The sequence below is a fragment of the Hoplias malabaricus genome, chromosome 15 (assembly GCF_029633855.1).
Source record: "Hoplias malabaricus isolate fHopMal1 chromosome 15, fHopMal1.hap1, whole genome shotgun sequence".
Classification (NCBI taxonomy): Eukaryota; Metazoa; Chordata; class Actinopteri; order Characiformes; family Erythrinidae; genus Hoplias; species Hoplias malabaricus.
Window position 1 is genome coordinate 9,322,202 of NC_089814.1, and position 20,665 is coordinate 9,342,866.

Here is a 20,665-nt window from a genome sequence, read left to right on the forward strand (position 1 = left end):
GCATGTACTGTTGGTATCTGTCTATGTTGGTTTGGTTTGTGTTTGTGTAGGAAAGTGGGTGGTTTTGTGGGGGATTTGTCAATAACATGCTTTATGTATGCTGGAATGTGGTACACCCTGGCTCTCACCACAGAGCAAGCCTGAATTGCTACTCCCTCGCTTATTCTGTTTTGAGGGCAATATAGAACACTTTCTTTAGTAGCATTGCTGTGTTTTAATACACATCTGTGGTGGCGTTACAACATTAAACCTTCAGACAATTGCATTTTCCGAGCCAAGACCTGTAAAATATGTTGTTTGACGTCTTATCATATCATATAAATGATATCTTATTTCATAAAGAAGTCATGTGTGAGCAAAGAAGACAGCGTGTGAGACTCGTAGCTGCAGATTCAAGCAGCTGTAACCATTGACTTGTGTTTGTGCAAAAAATACAGGTGTGAAATTCACATTGCACAGATTCAGTGTCACTTTTGTGCATGTTTTATAAAAGTGTGTGAATGTGTTTTGCACCAGATTTTGTACATGTGTGCGTAGAATTAAGATTTGTGCACCTGCAATGATGAATTTGTGAAGGTGTAACTGTGGGAGAGCAAAAAATCTACAGGTTTGCAACTGCTGAAGAGATTTTCTCTGTGACTTCAAATTTACTGATACACGTGTGACTATTTTATACAACTACAAATTTCACAGGTGCTCAGGAGGGGTTTTGCACTAAATATACCTCCATCCCTAAGTCAAGCTTTATTATTATATGATAAATAAATTATATATATATATATATATATATACACACACACAAACATATCAAATTTATTTAACAATTGAACAATTTATACATACATTAACACATGGAGAATACACACATTCAGATTTAAAAGGAAATAAAGTCAAAAGAAACTATATATTCATATTTTAGTGGTTTAAATTTATATATTCACACGCTGAGTCTTTTGTATTTTTCTTGCAGAAATGTACACATTTTTGATCAGGATTGTTTACATTTTCTTTAGTAATAAACTAGAATAATCTGTAACAAAAATATATAAAGCAGACTGAGCATATTGTTGAGAAAACATAAGATGACCACACAACAAGAATAAATTTGCATCATTTTACAATGCAGAATAAACTTAACCTTGTTCACTAATGGGTGTGCATGTATTGGCAAAGCATGTCTGAACATTACGAAAAGTTAAAGCTTGTTTACAAAGTCTTAGCTAGACAGGTGACTTCTTTATCCCCCAAGGAATAATCATGTTATATTTAAGTGTTGTATTGTGTTAGCAGTTTACTGTTTAGCAGTTAGTCTCTCACAGTACTCGAAGGCTTTTGCAGCAATAGCAGGATCTCTGGCCAGTGGAGCTGGGAGGACAAGAGAGCAGTCACTGTCGAAATATTTTCCAGTGATTCCCTCTGTCTCCTGTGCTATCGCACAGTATATTGGACAGACCGCACCTTCCTCAGAGGACTGCAGGACAGAGAGATGGACATAAATCTCAAGACTCTATTTCTACTTACAAATAATCCATTTTTGTTCAATTGGCATTTCTTCAGTCACAAAAACACAGTTCTTTATCTTTGTCATAAGCAGTTTAGCTCCAACCTGAGAGTGAAGAAGCATAGCATTTTAAATTGGAAACCCAACGTTATGTAATGTCCCCAGGGGCAATACTAGGTCTGTATTAGGGGCTGTAGTCCACCCTAAATTTTCCTTATGTCCTTATGTCTATTCGATTCTAGGCTAAACAATCAAGACTGATCAATATTCCGAGTAAACACTTGTTTAAGTTCAAAAGGGAAATTCCAGAGGGGGCTCCAGTGATTCCGGGTAGGCTCTGTACCCACTGTGACCCTGAACTACGTAAGTGGTTACTGATGATGAATGATTGAATTCCAGAGGGTGAATTCCATGACGGTGCTGCATGGAGTTTAACTGTTACACAGCTCCAGGGTCCCAGGGCTGTGGTTTCAAACACCATCTTGGGTTTCAGAGGCACAGTAAAGGCCTTATTTATGTTGAACCAGGCATACAACTAAGGAAAATCTGGATATAGGTGTGGTGCAAGATCATGTAACACCTTGAAACTTACTGGTAACATGATACACTGTTATGTCATGTCATGATACATTTGTCCGCATGGAAACAAAACTGGTGTAAACACTTCCAAGATGAGTTATGTGTGGATTACACAGGCCAAAATCTTGACTTCTGTGATGTAGAAAAAATGTAGAGAAAAATCCATCTGGAGAGTTATTGCCCATAAATAACCCAGAAATCACAGCAGCTACGAGATACAGCCTTTCCCTGTATGTTCACTGCTTGTATTACACGTATGGTGAAGAATGTGTTTTTTTACACAGGGATATAAAATCGCACCTCGTCTGGTCAGGCTTGTTATGTATTTTAATGTAATTAATGTATAAAAATAATCCAGTCAAAATATATCTGGATATTATACGCTGTCAGAAAAAGGGTCACGGTGGAAGTCCCCTGAAGAACATTTCAGAGACAAACAAATGAGAAATCTCTCCTTCAGAACAGGTTCACAACTGTAAGGAAAATCTGGATTTAAGGTTGGCACAAATTAATTTAACACCTCATAACTTACTGGGAACATGATATATCGAGCAACAGTGCACAAAAGGAACGGATTTAAAGGTGAAGTGTCAAAGGAACTGTGGCCCCGAACTGAATAGACGGTTATAGACAATGAATGAATGAACTTCAAAGGTCTACTTAAGACTTTATTAATGCCAGGCCTGAGAAATGAGAGGTCCCTCCCAGAGATCAGGGTTTCAAGTTTCTCCATTAAGAAAAAAACAAAACAAAACAAAACAAAACAGCAAACTTGTTTTAGAGCAGATATCGGTGATTACATTCATCAATAATTTAAAAATTTTGATTTCTTAAATCTAAGGTTGTTGGTTTAAAGAACACTACACAATATTTTTATGAAAAACTACAGCGTCAAAATCATTGTGATGCTTCACTGGAGAATCGAGGCTCTACTGTCACTACTGTGGGCTCAGAACTAAACCCCCACCTCCCCATTGAATTTATTATTGATTGAATTACACTAGGAAATAACAAACAAACAAACAAACAAACAAAAAAACAAAACAAAACAAACAATCTTTCCTAGTGTTCCTTTAACGGAGACCTGATGATTAAAACAACTCAAAGTTCAGTGATGAGATACGTGTGCAAATGTAGTTATGGCTTGTTATGTCTCTGACAAGATGAAAGTCCAGAGCCAGCCAATGTAGAACACCATAACCTAAGATCTATACATTTTATTTTTCATTATCCATTTTAAATATCTAAAAATATTTCCTAAAATTCTCTTTTTATCACATCAACACACCGATGTAGGTTGGCCACAGTCAAGTGAGGCAAAATGCCTTTTTGCTAATTTTAGGGAAATTATGTAAACAATTTTATTTTGGGAAAACTGAATAACGGCTGTAATGAATGGTTTGATAGTTTGGAACATTTTTTAAATGAATTGATTTGAGCAAATGGCTCATTTATTCTGTCTAGTTTAACTTTCATTGAAACAGTGACTGATCTGTGTTTATAAAGTGCACTTTTTGATGAATCGTTTTATATACTATACTGGCTCATTGAGTCATATTCTCCTGGATATTGGCCTATCACAAGTTAGGAACTGAGTAAGACTGTAGAAGGGTGATTAAAAGTCTGCCATATTACAAAACTCCAGTTTTGCACAATTCCATTAATATAAATATAAATACCATCAGTGTTATAGAAAAAAAGCAGTTACTTGAGTAATCCATGGCAAATTATGGAAAGGGATTCATGCTTATTCATTTCCAGCAACACCCATCATACAGTTAACTAATATGAAACATATTTAAAGCATGAGCGTAAGGATGGAAAGTCTGGTATTAATTCAGCCTGGGAATAAACTGGACAGTGCATGTCCTAATTTGGCCAAACTGCTTTATGTGGTGTCAAACAGGCCTAGTAAAATGTTCCATCTGTTCCTTTTATCACTCTCAAAGTCTGCCATGAACTGATCCTTTTATTGACAGTGCATACAGCAAACATCACATGTTGTAATTGCTCTCATACTGACCATCACACAATCGATATTTTGTGGTTAAAGGCTAAAGGCGTTAAAGGCTAAGCAGGCTTAGTGTCAAACAAATAAATCCAGTGGAATTTGAGTTCCTAACTTGTGTTTACTGATAGTCAGAAAACATGTTATTTCTTACTAATTCAAGGAATAAGGTTTAAAAGACCGTTGTCCCCCCCCACCCCCCAACGGTGTTGGGAAACTCTAATAGGCGTCTTGCCTGTGACGTAGATGGTGGACAACAACTCTAGAAGCTGCACTTAATTTAATGCAGAATGACAAAAAGGTGTGTTGTTTTTGGCTGCAATCATTCAATGTACAGTGGGACATCTGTGCACAAATGGCCCAAAGATCCCAAAACATCCAGAAAATGGACTAAATTTGCCAACTTTAAACGGGCACTTTGGAAAGGACCATCCGCTCACTCCGTTATCTGTAGCTCATTTCACTGGCACTTTTCCAACAATATGGGCATGTAAGGAAACCAACGAAAGGTGTTCAAGAGCCTCTGTAACATGGAGGTAAACAGGGTAAGGACACTCACTTCGCCTGTTTTAGTTGGTGTTAGTTAACGTTAGCTTGACTTGCTAAACTCGGTGGCTCAGATTATACTCGGCTACGTAGCTGCATTACGGAGGTTTATAGTGTCGGATGAATTCGAGTTCGACTTCGATCACATTTACAAGAATAACGGTACCTCTACATTTGAGTTTAGCTTATTGCTAGGCTATTGTCATGAATAATGTTGGTTATTTAGCTAGATACTGTCATAACAGTCAGTCATAACGGTGTTTTACCGCGGCGTTGTTCAGCTGTTGTCCACCAGTGACGTCACGGTGGCGTTCAAGAATTTCCGTACCGAGCTCGTGTTTTTCCGTCAATTTAATAAAATTGTCAGTTTTAAAGCAAATTAAGCTGCTATTTTCATTTTAATTCATACTTATATATGTCAGTAACTAAAATAATGTGAAATATTCATGGAGGTCCATTAAGTGCTTAGCCTTTGAGTGTTTTTTTCTTTGATAAGAGGAGGTTGGTTCGACCAGTTAGTGAGTCTTGACTCCTCTCAAGGTTTCTTCCTCCAGCTTCGAGGGAGTTCTTAAATGCCACTGTTATCTTTGGCTTGCTCACATGAGGTTACTAATTTAGATTTTCTATTATTTTTGGATGTTTGTAAAGCAGCTTTGTGACAACATCAGGTTATAAAAATCACTATATTAACAAACGTGATTGTTTTTATACGCAGGATAATGGGTGCAGGTGGGTAGTACGTCAGTGCTGCCAATTTGGTTGCAGCATGCAAAATTATTCTGTATTTTTTACTATACATGTATTTTATGTTTGTCTGTGCTGTTTTTTATGGTATAATTACACAATTGATGTAAAGTCTGAATGACAAAGTTCATTCCAACTATTGATTTTCATTGTGTCTGAAACTGTTCCCGACTGTTCATTGTCTGCAACCACTTATCCAGTTAAATGTCGCGGTGTGTCCAGAGCCTACCCGCAAGGTGGGAACAAACTAAATGCTTCACAGGGCGACACACACTCACACATTCACTCACACCTATGGACACTTATTTTTTGAGCCACCAATCCACCTACCAACGTGTGATTTTGGAACGTGGGAGGAAACCGGAGCACCCGGAAGAAACCCACGCAGACACAGGGAGAACCAAACAGTTACCCGGAGTGGGACTTGAACCCATAACCTCCAGGTTCCTGGAGCTGTGTGACTGCGACACTACCTGCTGCGTCACCATGCCACCCCACAGATGCCTTCTACCGTGTGATTTTACTGCCAAAAATCTAGAGCACATTTTTTAAGACCATGATTCTTGCAGCAGAGATTTCATTTATATGAATAATTTATAGGTGCTCAAAAATGTACTTTTCTTGCCCAGATCAGCTTTGCACTTATAAATAACAGTGCACATACTTTCAGATACACGTTTTCCTACTTTCTGTGTTTTTGCAAACAATTGCCTAATATCATGCAATCACTGGTATTTTTAATGCAACAATGATGTCAAAAGTCTTCAGAAAATTAGAAGCAGAAACATATTCTAAGCAATGAAATGTTTGCTATATATGCATACAAGAGTAGAGGTATATAAAACTCTACTGTTATTACCATACATTTCTACTGACTCAAATAAACAGGAAGTGCTTGAATATTTTGTCCCTTATTAGCTACTAAGGGAGCAATGTTGTGATTGATTATTTGGGCAGATGGCTGATTGGCTAGTCAACTTAGGAGTAAAATCAAGGTCAGTATTTTTGCTGGTATCTTGGGGTATTGTAGCATGTAACTTCAGCACTGCACTCAAAAGTACACTCAAAAAAAGGTATGGTAGAATTAGAGCCACATCTGCCTCTTAAAATTATATTTTTTGTGGAAATGAAAAATCAATAAAGAGGTTAACACCAGCATTGTCTACTGAAACGTTTAAGGTCTAATTAGAAAATCAAATATGAAACAGGAATACAGGAAAAATGGTGGTGGCTCATTAACCTTTTGCCTTTCGCTAGCTTAGGTAGATATTTTAGGGAAATGATTAACACTTTCATTTAAATAATTTGATTATGGGACATTATGTTTAGCTACGAAGGGCTTCAAATTCTTGAAAATGTCTTGCATTCATTTGCAAGGACACAGGGGAAATCTGAGTGTGTGTGCACATGCTCTCAAAAAAGAACTGACAAATCAAACAGGAGCAGGCTATATCCTGTTTTATACAAGAGCAAATCTAACCTGAGCATTGTCAAAACCAGCTTCTCTCTCTGTTTGCTCCATAGAGGAAATGTCTCCAAATTCAGGAGATGGCTAACTGCATTAACTAACAGTTAACAGTTAAACAGTGAATAAAAATTTACAGACAAGTTAAAATTAACCCATGTTCAAACACCAGTTGCAAACATACTATTCCACCTTAAAAGAACCGGAGATACTAAACATAAACAACCCAGAGAGAACTGCATTAGGTCTGTCACAGGTACCTTTTACCTCCAGTGACTAATCAGCAGTTCTGTCTTTGTTTGGTGGCAGGCCTTGGCCTAGCCAGTACCATCTGTACTGAAAATGGTTTTGGAGGCAGTGCTGCCTTTGAAGCAGAAGGAATGTATAAGTGGTTACCAACCAACAGGCGGGGATGATTGTGACGGGTTAAAATGCACTGGGCTGAGATTTTCAAATACTGTGTCATAAACCCGTAAAGCTCCATCTAGACCCTCGTGTTTGCCGGCTCTGTTGGCCAGAAATGTCTTTGGAAGGATAAAGTGCAATATAATTTGAATTTTTGTTACTGTAAACTTAGTTCTGTTTTATAAATGTACTGGAAGTGATTCAAACCTCTCAGTATTTTGTTTTTCACTTGAAAAGGGCATAATGTAACTCATTGCTTCAGAGGAAGCTGCAGAATGTTATAATGCTCTGCATATTCTGAAGAAGTACATTCCTGCCCATTTGAGTTATGACTGCTGCCTCTGAAGGAGCTGCAGAAAGATAAACACTAATGCTCTGTCTCTTATGAGGCAGGTGTTAAGAAAAAGTGGAATAGTATGGAGCTATATTAGGGTCAAAAGTCTTGTTAATACAACAGTGCAAAGTGTAGGATGTTTTTTTTCCCAGTTTAAATAGAATTTTGATTCAATTATTTTCTTTTTTGGAATAAATAATTTCTTTTCAACGTTCACATTCCTATATATTATGATCTTATAGTTTTCAATTTCAAATTCAGATCCTTTTTTTCAGTTTCAGACTTTTGACCCTTTTCTTGCGTGGGAGGCGGGACATCAGTGGAGAGGGGCGTGGTCTAACGAGTGACAGCATAGCAATGAAGGCGAAGGAGTTTTCTCAGTGTTGACAATGAGAACTATCGCTGAACACTCACGTTATATGCAATATTCAGTTTAACACATTGACTTCACTGACAAAGTCCTTTATAGTGAGCTCTTTTAGACAACATTCGCAGTACAAGAGCTATAAACTTTGTCAGAGTGTGTAGTTCCACAGCCACACTTTAGTTTCCCATCACTTTGCTGGGAAAAATCATCCTACACTTTTTTAAATTTTGAATGCACTGTTGTATTTTTTCAAAGTTCAATCTCAAGATTTGAACTTTCAGTTTCAGATTTTTTTTTCAAATGAACTAAATTTGACCCTAACATAGTTCCATAGAATACCACATGATTGTTGCCTCTGAGGAAACAGAGCATTATTGTGTCATTCCGCAGCTCCGTCAGAAGCAGCAATCATAAATCAAGTGTGCAAAAAGCACTTCTTTAGAATCTGAGACTAGAATCATTTTCAGTAGTGATTTCACGCATACTTGCAGGTTTACAAGTGATATTTTTCAGTAGCAAATGTATTTTATTTCAAAACAGATTAACAGATTAACAGGTTAAAGAACATAAACTGAATGAATGTTGTCTGTAATTTACCTTGAAGAAGAAAATTCCAATCATATTGAAGATCAGTCGAACCAGCCAGTGGTAATGTCTCATAACTCTGGTCATGACTATACCTGGATGTAGAGAGTTTGCTGTAACACCTGAAATCACACACACATTTCAAAATTAAAGGTTTTTAATTTGTATTACTTGTGATTAAAGGGCTACTGCAATATAGGGATATGTTAATAACATTGTTTGTTACTGCTGTGGCATTTAATGTGGAAAGGAAAAATTAACAGCTTTGTTCATTTCTCAGCCACAACTTTCACTTAGACTCATTAGTGAACGTCTTTGTCATTTAAAAAAATTTATCAACAGAGGGTGTTGTCTGTAAACAGGAACTCTCTGCTTCTTTTGTTTTGTGTGGCACTCTGTGTTAAAAGAGAGTTTTTTTATACATTGTAATGAAAAATAAAGTCAGGAATAAAGGCATTCTTGAGCATTGTATGGATTCATTTGTCCTCTATTGAAAGCTATTTTTGAGTTTTTTCCATAATGTTGTCATTGGTCACCAAAAAATGCACTTCACAAGTATGGGTGTGATTAGTCCATGCTTCTCCTTTCTCCAGAAAATGGTAGTTAACATTGTAATGCAGAAAACATCACAGCTATGGGGTGTGAGAATGAGGGAACGAGGAACAGAACTGAATTCCCAACCAGAGAGGAACAGATATATATATATATATTTTTTATCAGTTTGTTATCTGAATTTGCTGTTCCAGGTTGAATTGTGGGTAACACTTTCTAATACACCCTGTGATTTAGAGTGTATTTTCCCTGTACCTAGCATGAAAGAACACAGCATGTTGCACTGTAACTACAGGGAAAAGACAATGTAAATTTGTAAATTTACAATGTAACGTGATGCATCTTGTATGTATGTATCTTTACACTTATATAGCGTCTTTTTAGACACCCAAGGACGCTTTACAATCCACACTGCTCAGAACGCTCAGAAAACTCAATCCACACACACACTGGTGAGAAGTGGCAGCCAAACGCGCACAGCGTGCTCTCGACCAGGAACGACCGTCCACCTGGAGGACTGCATCGGGCACTAGGATTTCACCCAGGACAGAGCGCCAATCCATTTCTGGGCACACACACATTCATTCACACATACAGACATTCATTCACATACACACTCATTCACTCACACACCAGGACATTTATTAGAGAAGCCAATTCACCTACCCTCCATGTTTTTGGACTGTGGGAGAAAACCAGAGGAGGAAACCCACGCAGACACAGGGAGAACATGGAAACTCCACCCAGATGGGACTTGAACCAAAGATCCCAGCGCTGGGAGGCGAACGTGCTAACCACTAAGCCACTGTGCCGCCATCTTGGAGTGTACTTACAGTGTAACTTCTCCATAAGAAAAATAAGTACATATCACTGAGTGGTTCCTACTTGTACTTGTAAGATGCATGTACAGCGCGCAACCAGAAAGTAGTAACTAGAGATGTAGGGTCTATCATTTGGTTTCCCAGAACTTACAAAGACTGTCATTTCTGTCTTCTGACAAAACCTTTTGCTGTCTCCCCTTATCTGTATTGAAATGACCCTTTGTCTCCCAACCTTTTTGAGTGATAAATTCACACCCCTCCCCCTCACCTCCTGCATCATACTTTGATAATTTTGTATGTGTTTGTATATCACCTTAAGGCGAGGGACCTCCTGTACTTAACCAGTCAGCTAGTGAGGTATTGTCAGATTGCTTGGGGTAAAGGCCCAGACTGCTTTGGTTTAGACTTACACTGCTTGGGGACAAGCCAGACATGGCACAGGCATCATGGGTTAATGTGCACGCCTTTCCTATTAAACATCTCCTCTGCTTGCAACCAAGCGTGTCCTGACTTTGCCAGGGAAAGACCTTCCAACAACCATGGCCTCATGAACAACACTGGGGGTATTTACAACAATTTTGGCGTAGCTGGCAGGATGACAAGCCAGTATAAATTTACAACTATTTTAGTGAAGTCGGAAGGATGGCTAGCTTTATAACAACGCCAAACTGTGCGGACTGATTTAGGAGCAGTTCTGTGGGACGCATTAAATATTAGGATCGGTCTGATGGTTTTGGAGGCAGTTCTCCAAACTGCTGTCAGTACATTGATAAACAGGTTTTTCTGGAAAGAGAATATTTATGACACACCTCCTGCAAAGCCAGGACTCCCTGTGTTGCCTGTAAACCTTTGCATTTCAGGCTCTTTCATTCTGCATTAAAACATTATATCAGAGGCCAATACGACAGAGGAATATCCTACAGATTATAGACATTCTAGGGTTGGAAATTATTTACAAAATATTATTTGACCAGAGGAGGATGGGTCACCCCTTGTGAGCCTTGGTTCCTCCCAAGGTTTCTTCCTCAGCTGAGGGAGTTTTTTTTTCCTTGCCACTGTCGCCCCTGGCTTGCTCACTTGAGGGTTTTACATTTTGTTTTTACATTTCATGTCAAATCTTGTCTTTACTGGAATACTGTGAAGCTGCTTTGTGACAACATCAGTTGTGAAAAGCGCTATATAAATAAATTTGATTTGATTTCATTTATTTACTGTTCCATTAGTAATTAATATGCTAAATACTTAAAGAACACCCATGAACTCTTTATGTCATTTCAGAGAGACTGAATTTACTTGGATTTAGTGCAGTACACTACACAAAAAATAAAATAAAAGACAATGATTTCATATTTTTTGACAGTATATTGTATTTATATTTTATATATTTCTGTACTAAGTTTCAGGGTTTCTTCTGTTTTGTGTCTGCTTTGTGTTCTTTGGTTTCCTGTCCTATGCAACTCCCTTATGGCTCCTTTGGCTATGCCCCACACCTGTGACCTGTTTCTAGTCATGTGACCCAGCTCACAGGTGATTCCTGTTACACTGTAAGTAGAACCATTTTACATTCTTTGGCTTGTTCTCATAGTGCTAGATAGAACCATTTATAAAGGCTATACTTAAAACCCTTATGAATGGTTATAACTAGAACATCTATGAAAGGTTCCACCTGTGTCTTTATAAAGCCTGTGTCACTTGTATTTGCTGTTCATTGTAACCCTTGCTCCAGGGACCTGGAGGTTGTGGGTTCAAGTCCCGTTCCGGGCGACTGTCTGTGACTGTGACTGTCTTTGTGTCCTCCCTGTGTCCACGTGGGTTTCTTCCAGGTACTCTGGTAGGTGGTAGGTACACGTTGGTAGGTGGTGTCCATAGGTGTGAGTAAATGTGTGTGTGTTGCCCTGTGAAGGACTGGTGCCCCCTTCAGGGTGTGTTCCAGCCTTGCGCCCAATGATTCCGGGTTGGCTCCAAACCCCACTGCGACCCTGAACTGGATCAGCGGTTACTGACAATGAATGAATGTAACCCTTGCTACTCTTGTCTCTCTTTCTGGTTCACCTTTTCCTTGTTTTGCCAGAGTCCTGCTCGTGACATTAAACCAGCTATCTATACCAGCTAGTTTCAATTGATATAAAGATCTAAAAATGACATGGTGACTTAATCAGTAACTTCTAACTAACTGAACAAGCAGAAATGTGATCAGACCGGTCTGATTACTCTATTGCTTTGTACCACTGCCTTCATAATTGTTTTTATTTTTCACTCCTCCCTAATCACGCTTCCTTTAAACCACATCATAACAAAATTATCTTATGAAGATAATGAGCTGTACAGGCTACTGGGACTGCAGTACATTAGGACTGTTTTCTTCATGCTTATCTCTACTGAAAAATGAGAGACACTGGCGGCCAAGAGTCTGAACTGTACATAATTTGGAAACCACTTCTTAGCCTTCTCAGTTTTTGGAACACTGGAAGTTTAAGCTTAGCTAAAATTGCTTGCTGTCCTTTTGGTGCTGCGACACCGTGCACCACATTCGTCTCATTTCACTGCGTACTTGTATATGGTTTGACTCTGATAACACAAAATGGAAAATGCTGCCCTACAGACAGAGACTAAATAATTACACACACACACAGTCCACCTAGCAGCAAGTATTTATAGATTGAAGAAAGAAAAACGGAGTACTTCCCAGTGACCTCACAGACAGTGACTGCAGGATATGACTAAACTCAGGGCACAAGAACCCTGGAGCTGGGTGGCAGAGACAGTAGCTTTATGTGATGTCCTATTATTATTATTATATTTATTGTTGTTGTTGTTGTTGTGGTTCTCTACCTGTTCCATGCAGTCTGCGTGCCAGCTCATTAGTCCAGATGACATTGTGAAGCTTGGTGTGATTATACACACTGCTCATCTCATAGGTCAAGTTCTCGCCGTGGAAATGAGAGAAGTCCACTTTTCCTTTCCATTGGACTAAAGAGGAAATATTTACGATACGTGCTGGAGCTGATTTTTTCAGGAGATCTGGTTTAGAAGCAAAAAAACCCCCACTAAATACTCAATCAAACATCAAAAGTTAGGCTGCAGTTCAAGTGCCACATATGGCAAGCATCTAATGAAGCTAAAAGCAAACAGAAGGAAGTCTGACCAAGAAGCAGATTAGTGAGCAGGAAGGGCCCGATGTGATTTGTGGCGAAGGACACTTCCAATCCATCTGAGGTGATCCCTTTGGGAAGGCCTGCACACAAAGTCACAGATAGGGACATGCATGTGCTTCACATTTATTTTGCTGGGCGTATTAGTGTTATAAGAAATAGGTTACATGTGGCATCTTAATGATATTGATGTTGTGTTCTCCAGGTGAACACTTCAGCCTGCACTGCTCTAATAACCAAAAGGTCTTTAGAATTAGCAGCTATTTTAGAGCTATGTCTGTTGTTGTAAATTTAAACAGTCACCTTTCTGACTGCGCCAGCATTGATGTTAATTTAGACCTCCAAATTTGTTTGTGACATGGTAATTTTTAGAAGGTCTTTCACTAACCACAATGAGTCAGAAGACATTGGGCTGTTTGCAGAAATTCCTCAGCCCTATATTATGTTGTAAAATAATCTGATTACTTTCTGACACACATCGTTTTAAATGTGTAAATGAATGGGGCCTCAATAAACCGAAGGCCACATTGACAGACTGATACCTGATACTCCAGCATTATTGACAAGTATGTGGAGCTCTTTCTCCTCCTCCAGGATCTGAGCTGCAAAATTGCGGACTGAATCGAGAGAAGATGTATCCACTATCCGCAGGTGAACGTTCTGGTTGCCGCTGCGCTGTCGGATCTCCTTTAGCGCTGCTGTCCCACGAGCCTCACTTCTGCAAGCCAGAATAACCCTAGCCCCACGACGAGCAAAGTCCAGGGCAATGAACTTTCCTATACCTGTAGTACAGATAAAAACATAAATGTAAACCGTCACCATCAGAAAACCAGCAAGAGATAAAGACAGCAAACCAAGCTTCATTCTTGGATCAGACCTAAAACACCAACTGCTGTTTCTGTGCATTCTTGCACTGTGATATACGGAACAACGTGTGTGGAAGCTATTTGTAAGCCATTACTGAAAAGCACTTGAACAAAAGACAGTGTTTGGGATAAGTAGGACTGTGAAACGTGGAATTACAATCACTATAATTTTCCCATACACTCGAGTAAACAGTAAAACAGTGGTTTTTTTTCCACCCGTGAAAAATATTTACAGCTGTGGTCACTCAGCACTTACACATGCAGCGGGTGAGCCGAATGCCAAAGCCATCTGGAGGAAATACCACCTTTCAATAAAGAGGACTATCAGTTTCATAAGGAGTTGTCATATTTCTGGAGAAACCTGAGTTTCGGGGATGTTTATGCAGAAGGTTTTCTGTCTTACTCATTTGGGTCATATTTGGCTAAAAGAGGAAACTTACAGTACAACTACAATAAAATTATGATGCAGTTAATAGAGGTCTAGACTCACCAGGGAGACAGGAAAAGTTCCCAGCCTTACTTTCCTTGGACAATGCGGCTATTTTGGGGTTGTATGTTAATGCAGGGAACTGTTTAGACTGGGGGATAACTGATGTGAGTGTATGTGCTTTGTGTATGAGATATAACTCAATCCTGGATGGAAGGTTATCTAATATTAGAAGCTTGCTACTAAAAAAAGTGAAAGAGATGGCAGCCATGGGGAATACTGAGCCATCTATGGTGAGCTCCTGTTGTCCTAGTGAAAAAACAAGGACAGTAGCTTGTATTTATCTGTGGGATACCAGCTGTACGCCACACCCCAGCCTCAATGACACACTGGCTTCACGTGATTCAGCTCTTTAGATCTCAGGATTGACTACTGGAATGTGCCTCTCATGCTCAATGCCAGTGATAGACTGTGTTTACCCTGTGCATGGCATCTACGGCATTTTATGGTACTCCCACTCAGACCTTGCAATGCACTGGTTGCCTTTGAGCACGTGATTGAATTAGGGGTCACTAAGTTCCTCAAAGTTTATTCCACAGTCAACCTCCAGTCCTACAGTCTAACACAGCTGAATCTGTCAGCATGATCAAGACCCAAAAGTGTATTCCAGGTTTACAAATGTGGCAATGGGAACGGGGCATCCAGTGCATTTTAAAGTTTCAAGCATGTCTACGAATAGATATTTCACAACAAGATATGGTGCTTGGACATTGTTGTATGACAGTGTGTTTATGAAAAGTGACATGAACATACATTAACGTTTTTAAAGCCACTAAGTGTTGTTGCAATAAGCCATTCAATCTGTTTCACACCCATCAACCATAACGTTTAAATGACCATCTTCTTTCTACATTCATTTTTTCTATTTGATCAGTTCCACACACTTTGGTTAACCCTTTCACCATGTTTCTCGGTCAAGACAGAGCAGTGCTGCTGGATTATTTAAAAAACCTCATTGCTGCTGCTAAAATGTCTTCCCAGCAGCCCGCTGGCTAACCCTAATGAGGATTAGAGGAGGAATGAAACAAAATATGCAGCAACAGATCAGCTACTGTCTTTGGCTCCTACAGGGAGTGGATAGTGGGTAGACAATTTCTACGTCTAATCCACTCATACAACACACACTAACACACCACCACAATATCAGTGGTCCACCAGCAAGATCATTCTGGCTCTACAGTGTCCTGACAATTGGAGAACAGAGTGAAGAATGGGCTAATAAGGTATTTAAAGTAAGAAATGAACTACAGTTTGTGGTTTTAGAACTACAAAGGGCACTGATATACTTAAGTGAATCTGATCAAATGGAGATACAGAAACAAGGAAGTCATTTTAATCGTTTACATTTCAATGACTGAATCATGCTGTCTACATTTTTTGTAGACATGCTCTCAGACCATGGCCCAGTTGTAACCAGACATCTTGTATTCCACCGTGTCAGTGGTGGGTGAAGTCATAGTTTCCTTACCTGTGTTTGCTCCAGTCACAATGGCTGTTTTGCCTGAAAGCTGAATAGGACAGGTGCGTGGATCCCACCGGCCCCTCCGTTGCACACGCACCACTGCAGCAAGCACCACAGTGCATGCAAACCACAGCGGGTGGGAGAAGAGATCTACGTAGTTCCAGGAACACATTTATAAATAGAGTTCACTCACTACTCCTCAGCGATGTAGAGTTCTTGGCAAAATAATTGAAGAGAACACTGTATGCAGCCTCCAAACTCTGAATGGAAACAAGGATGAGCCCAGATTTACTTTTCTCTCCCACACAGGAAATTCCACATTAACATTCAGCAAAATCCAGCACTTAAACACACCAAAGTCCAAATAATCAAACCCAGCAAAGACCAGCACTCAAAGGCTCACACTGAAGGATCCATTTGCAGATGAACTACCAAGTTAATAGGCAAAATGCTCAGGACACCATTCAGAACATAGGGCACTGTCAACAAAACAGAAATCCAAACTGAGTACCAGTACCCAGTAACACACGGGACAGGAATAGCAACAAAGGAGGCAGGCAGACAAGAATTACTAGCTAGACCTCACAACATTACAAGGAAATTACTGAGTATAATCAAGCAAGGAAATGAGTCCACAGATTAGTATGTTTAATGCCCACTGGAACCAGTCAGACATCCAGGAAGACCTCTGGTGGTGTAAGCAGGGGTGTTAAATTGGATCCATCTGGCAGTTCCCTTCAGCAATGGCAAGGACAAAGACGTCTAACACTCAAACACAGCAAAGTCCATCACTCCAACACAGTGTAATCCAGAGGTGAAACCAATTCTAAAATGTCCAGCTCCTTAACACTGTATATTCCACACAGAAACAAGGCAACAATCCATTAGTCCATGCAGTAAAAAGTGTCATTCCAGGCACAAAACACAATACAGCAAGTAAAACATCTCACTGTTGCCCTGCTGACTGAGAGCAGGGCATTTTAAAGGAGCAATAAGTAATAGTGACATCAAGCGTTTAAATCGGAACTATAATACAGTTTCAAAAGAGTGGAGAAAGCTGTCTGCCCCCTCCCCTCCCCTCCTCTCCTCCTCCCCCTCCCCCTCAGACGTGGAGCTCGAGCAGGTTGCCAGTTTGAGGAAAACTGAACGAACAGGCAAAAGACGAGTATAAGAACTTAATGTCTAAGTAGAAAGTGCCATAATCAACATATTAATTATTAACACAAAAACGTGTTCATCATTTCACTAAATTATATATTTAACTATATATAAACTATATAATATATAACTATATTTACAAGTCTTTTCTATCCAAATCCACCTGAAATATTTCGACTAGACAAGGCTGGTGTTACTTATCGATTTTCCTTTACACCACAAATGTCTTTTTAGGAGGCAGAACATCTTATCCACAATATTTGTAGTCAAAAATTTTGATCCACCATAGACACGTGTCGGAGTCCTAATGGCGTTACTCGCCAGGTTCTTGAATTCTCTGTGCCATCTTAAGAACCGAAGCTTGCGCTACGTTTATAAACAAAACTCGTTTTGAAACACTTTTATTTTCCAGGGTTCCTCGCTGCCGTTGTATGCTTAGCTGAACCTATGTGTGCTTTTAGGTCCTTTACACCTTTATTTGCTACACAAAACATGGGAATTTCTTTTTTAATTCATCCGAGAATTTACATTTACGTTTCGACATAGCTGCTCGAGATGAGGGTAGGTACATGAGCTTTGCCCGACGTAAACAAGGACAACTGACGTGCAGACTGACCAATTAAATGTTTACAGAGAAGGTTATCGACCAATAACGGTAGCTCTACAGTCAGACCGTCCAATAAGAAGATTTTAGGCTACTTCACCACGCCCCCTTCTCACTCAAGCGAACCAATCAGAGTAGGGCAGGGCGGGACTAGTTTGTGAACGAAACGCTTCTCGAAATTCTATGTAAGCTCCAGAAAAAAACACAATCCCGGACGTTTGTGAAATTCTGCCTAGACATTTTTTAAGTGTAAAAAAGAGGACATGTCCGGGTAAAAGAGCACGTCTGGTCACCCTACATTAACTCTGTTCATGTGGTCGTTTCCTGGCTGCAAGACATCGCTTGTAGACTTGGCCACACGGTGGACTGTAAAATGATTGGACAGAGGGCGGGACACAGGCGGGATCATAATGGACACTTACAGAACAGAATATACTGCTTTAGCAATGCTGTGAGAGGCAGTAGCGTTTAAGCTTTGACTGTTTCCTTAATCTATGAACACACACCCTGGACATTTTATGAATAAGAACAGTAAATATCCTACAGATTGCTCCTTTAACTCGGAGTTCGAGCTAGGAGTTAAGCCAGGACCTGCCCTTTCACTTCAGTACTCTGAAATATACATATCTGAAACACATCTCTAATGGTATTGTAAGGGTTAAATTGGGCCAATACACTGAATAAATGTTATAGTTAATGTTATAGTTAATTGTTTTACCTTTTATATTTCAAAGTTTTATTCTGGCAGAAGTTAAGTCGAAATATTTAAGGGAATAACTGTTCTTTATTATCACAAATATTCATCCTGATTTATGATTGGTTGAAGAAGTCACGTGATGTAAAGAAAAGCGGGAAGTGAGTAGAAAGAGTGAGTGTGCGGCTTCTGACGGTGGAAAAAAAAAGACAGCACTGCCAGGAAATTGCACGTTTCCATCTGGTTTTTGTTTGAATGAAGGGTATCCAAACCACCCTACATCCATCCCCACATAGTTTCTGTGTTTATGTCATATTAAAGGGTTCTGGGGAAAGTTGCACATGTACTATATATATAGCATATTTACAATAAGCATTCCTAATTTTCACATTTTCTTGATGATTATGTTTGTTCAAGCAATGCTGCACAGTCCAACTGAACCCCCACTTCCTGAAACCCACTCCATCCACGTAGGTCTGTTTTGATGGACTTTTCTTACTGGTGTCAAAAGTGGGAGAATTATTTGGTGTGGTCTGTGGGTGTGTGTGGTGAGGGTTGGGCTTTCTGCGCTTCAGAAAATATTGTGGCAGAATCTTGTTTGCCTCTTGCCCCCTTATCTCTTTTGTGCTCCAGCCCTGAGGCTAAATCACAAGGATCATGCCCTGAATCATGCCATGGAAGGCAGTCACATGCCTAGAATCAGTCACACACTCACACTTGTGGACAGATGCATACAGCCAATATCTGATTGTTTATGGGAGAACAATCAGATCATTATTTACATTATGGCTTACATGTAAATAAATAATAAACACAAATAAACAATATTCATACAAAGCCAGAGTACTATAATATTATTATCTCTCCGTTTTACACAATGGGAATTTAAGCAAGCAAGATGTGACCTCTACTGTTCAAACTGTGTTACTACATCAAACTCTGGGCTTACAGTAGACTTCTTTGGAGCTGAAGGCCTCAAGTAAAAGTCCCCTAGGGTCCAGACATAAAGCATATGTTTTCTAATAAGTCATTACAGCCATGTACCATACAGTCTCCAATCTATACACAACAAATACAGGAAAAGCATCCACTTTAAATTAATAATGTTTTTGTTTATGTCATAAAATTAATGTATTTTAACAAACCTTTTATAATGTATTTGTAATGTATATCGTTTGCATATAATAAGCCTTAAAGGTACAGTAACAACAGCAATGTAAGGGACAGTAAGAGATAAACAGTGGTTGAGAGACAGTCATGTAATAATGAATGGCTGTTTTTATTATGTAGACTCAAATAAGTATGTGAAGGGAAGCAAGTAGAAAGAAATACAAAATATAGCAGGATATTGTTCCTTTAACTTACAAGTTACATACTGAGAGCTGAGTCTTGATTGCCACTCTAGCCTGTCATATCATTCATTCATTCATTCATTATCTGTAACCGCTTATCCAATTCAGGTCCAGAGCCTACCTGGAATCATTGGGCACAAGGCGGGAATACACCCTGGTGGGGGCGCCAGTCCTTCACAGGGCAACACACACACACACACACACATTCACTCACACACAACTACAGACACATTTGAGTCACCAATCCACCTACCAACATGTGTTTTTTGGACTGTGGGAGGAAACCGGAGCACCCGGAGGAAACCCACGCAGACACAGGGAGAACACATCAACTCCTCACAGACAGTCACCTGGAGGAAACCCACGCAGACACAGGGAGAACACACCACACTCCTCACAGACAGTCACCCGGAGGAAACCCACGCAGACACAGGGAGAACACACCACACTCCTCACAGACAGTCACCCGGAGGAAACCCACGCAGACACAGGGAGAACACACCACACTCCTCACAGACAGTCACCCGGAGCGGGAATCAAACTCACAACCTCCAGGTCCCTGGAGCTGTGTGACTGCGACACTACCTGCTGCACCACCGTGCCGTCATTCATTCATTCATTCATCTCTTGTAAGAGTCTATCCAGAGCCACATTGCACAAAGCAGGAACACACCTATTTCAGTTAGGCATTACAAACAGCTACATGTTGGACTGTGGGTGAGATCTGGTGCACACTCGTCACAGACAGTCACTTATAATCCTGGACCCAGATATCCTGCACCTCTGTGTAAGCCACACTGCCTGCAGCGCCACTCATTTTTTATCAGATCTGAGATATAATTCACTATCTATACTCACTGCTCATTCATGGTAAATTGGATGCACGTCTGTCCGTGTTTCTGTTGTGCAAGACCCTGTAGTTCTTATGTCTAGAGGGTGGAGGCTTCTTTGGAACGTCTCAGCGGTATCTCACCTCAGCAGAC

At 39.8% G+C, this 20,665-nt stretch overlaps 1 protein-coding gene across 3 annotated transcripts; it reads right to left on the reverse strand.

Annotated features, from left to right (window-relative positions):
- Nucleotides 1-440: 440 nt before the first annotated feature.
- LOC136668630 (retinol dehydrogenase 12-like) lies at nucleotides 441-16,885 on the reverse strand. Of its 3 annotated transcripts, none has more exons than XM_066646264.1 (7): nucleotides 16,534-16,885; nucleotides 15,881-16,134; nucleotides 13,602-13,841; nucleotides 13,053-13,142; nucleotides 12,740-12,928; nucleotides 8,547-8,656; nucleotides 441-1,471 (listed from the first exon to the last, which is right to left on the reverse strand). In XM_066646264.1, exons 2-7 carry the CDS (start codon nucleotides 16,044-16,046, stop codon nucleotides 1,292-1,294), a joined length of 975 nt encoding a protein of 324 aa, XP_066502361.1. In that variant the 5' UTR covers nucleotides 16,047-16,134; nucleotides 16,534-16,885; the 3' UTR covers nucleotides 441-1,291. The 3 variants fall into 3 exon arrangements, with proteins under 3 accessions (XP_066502361.1, XP_066502360.1, XP_066502359.1); XM_066646263.1 differs by having other exon boundaries at nucleotides 16,278-16,885; XM_066646262.1 differs by having other exon boundaries at nucleotides 16,229-16,885.
- Between the last annotated feature and the right edge of the window lie 3,780 nt (nucleotides 16,886-20,665).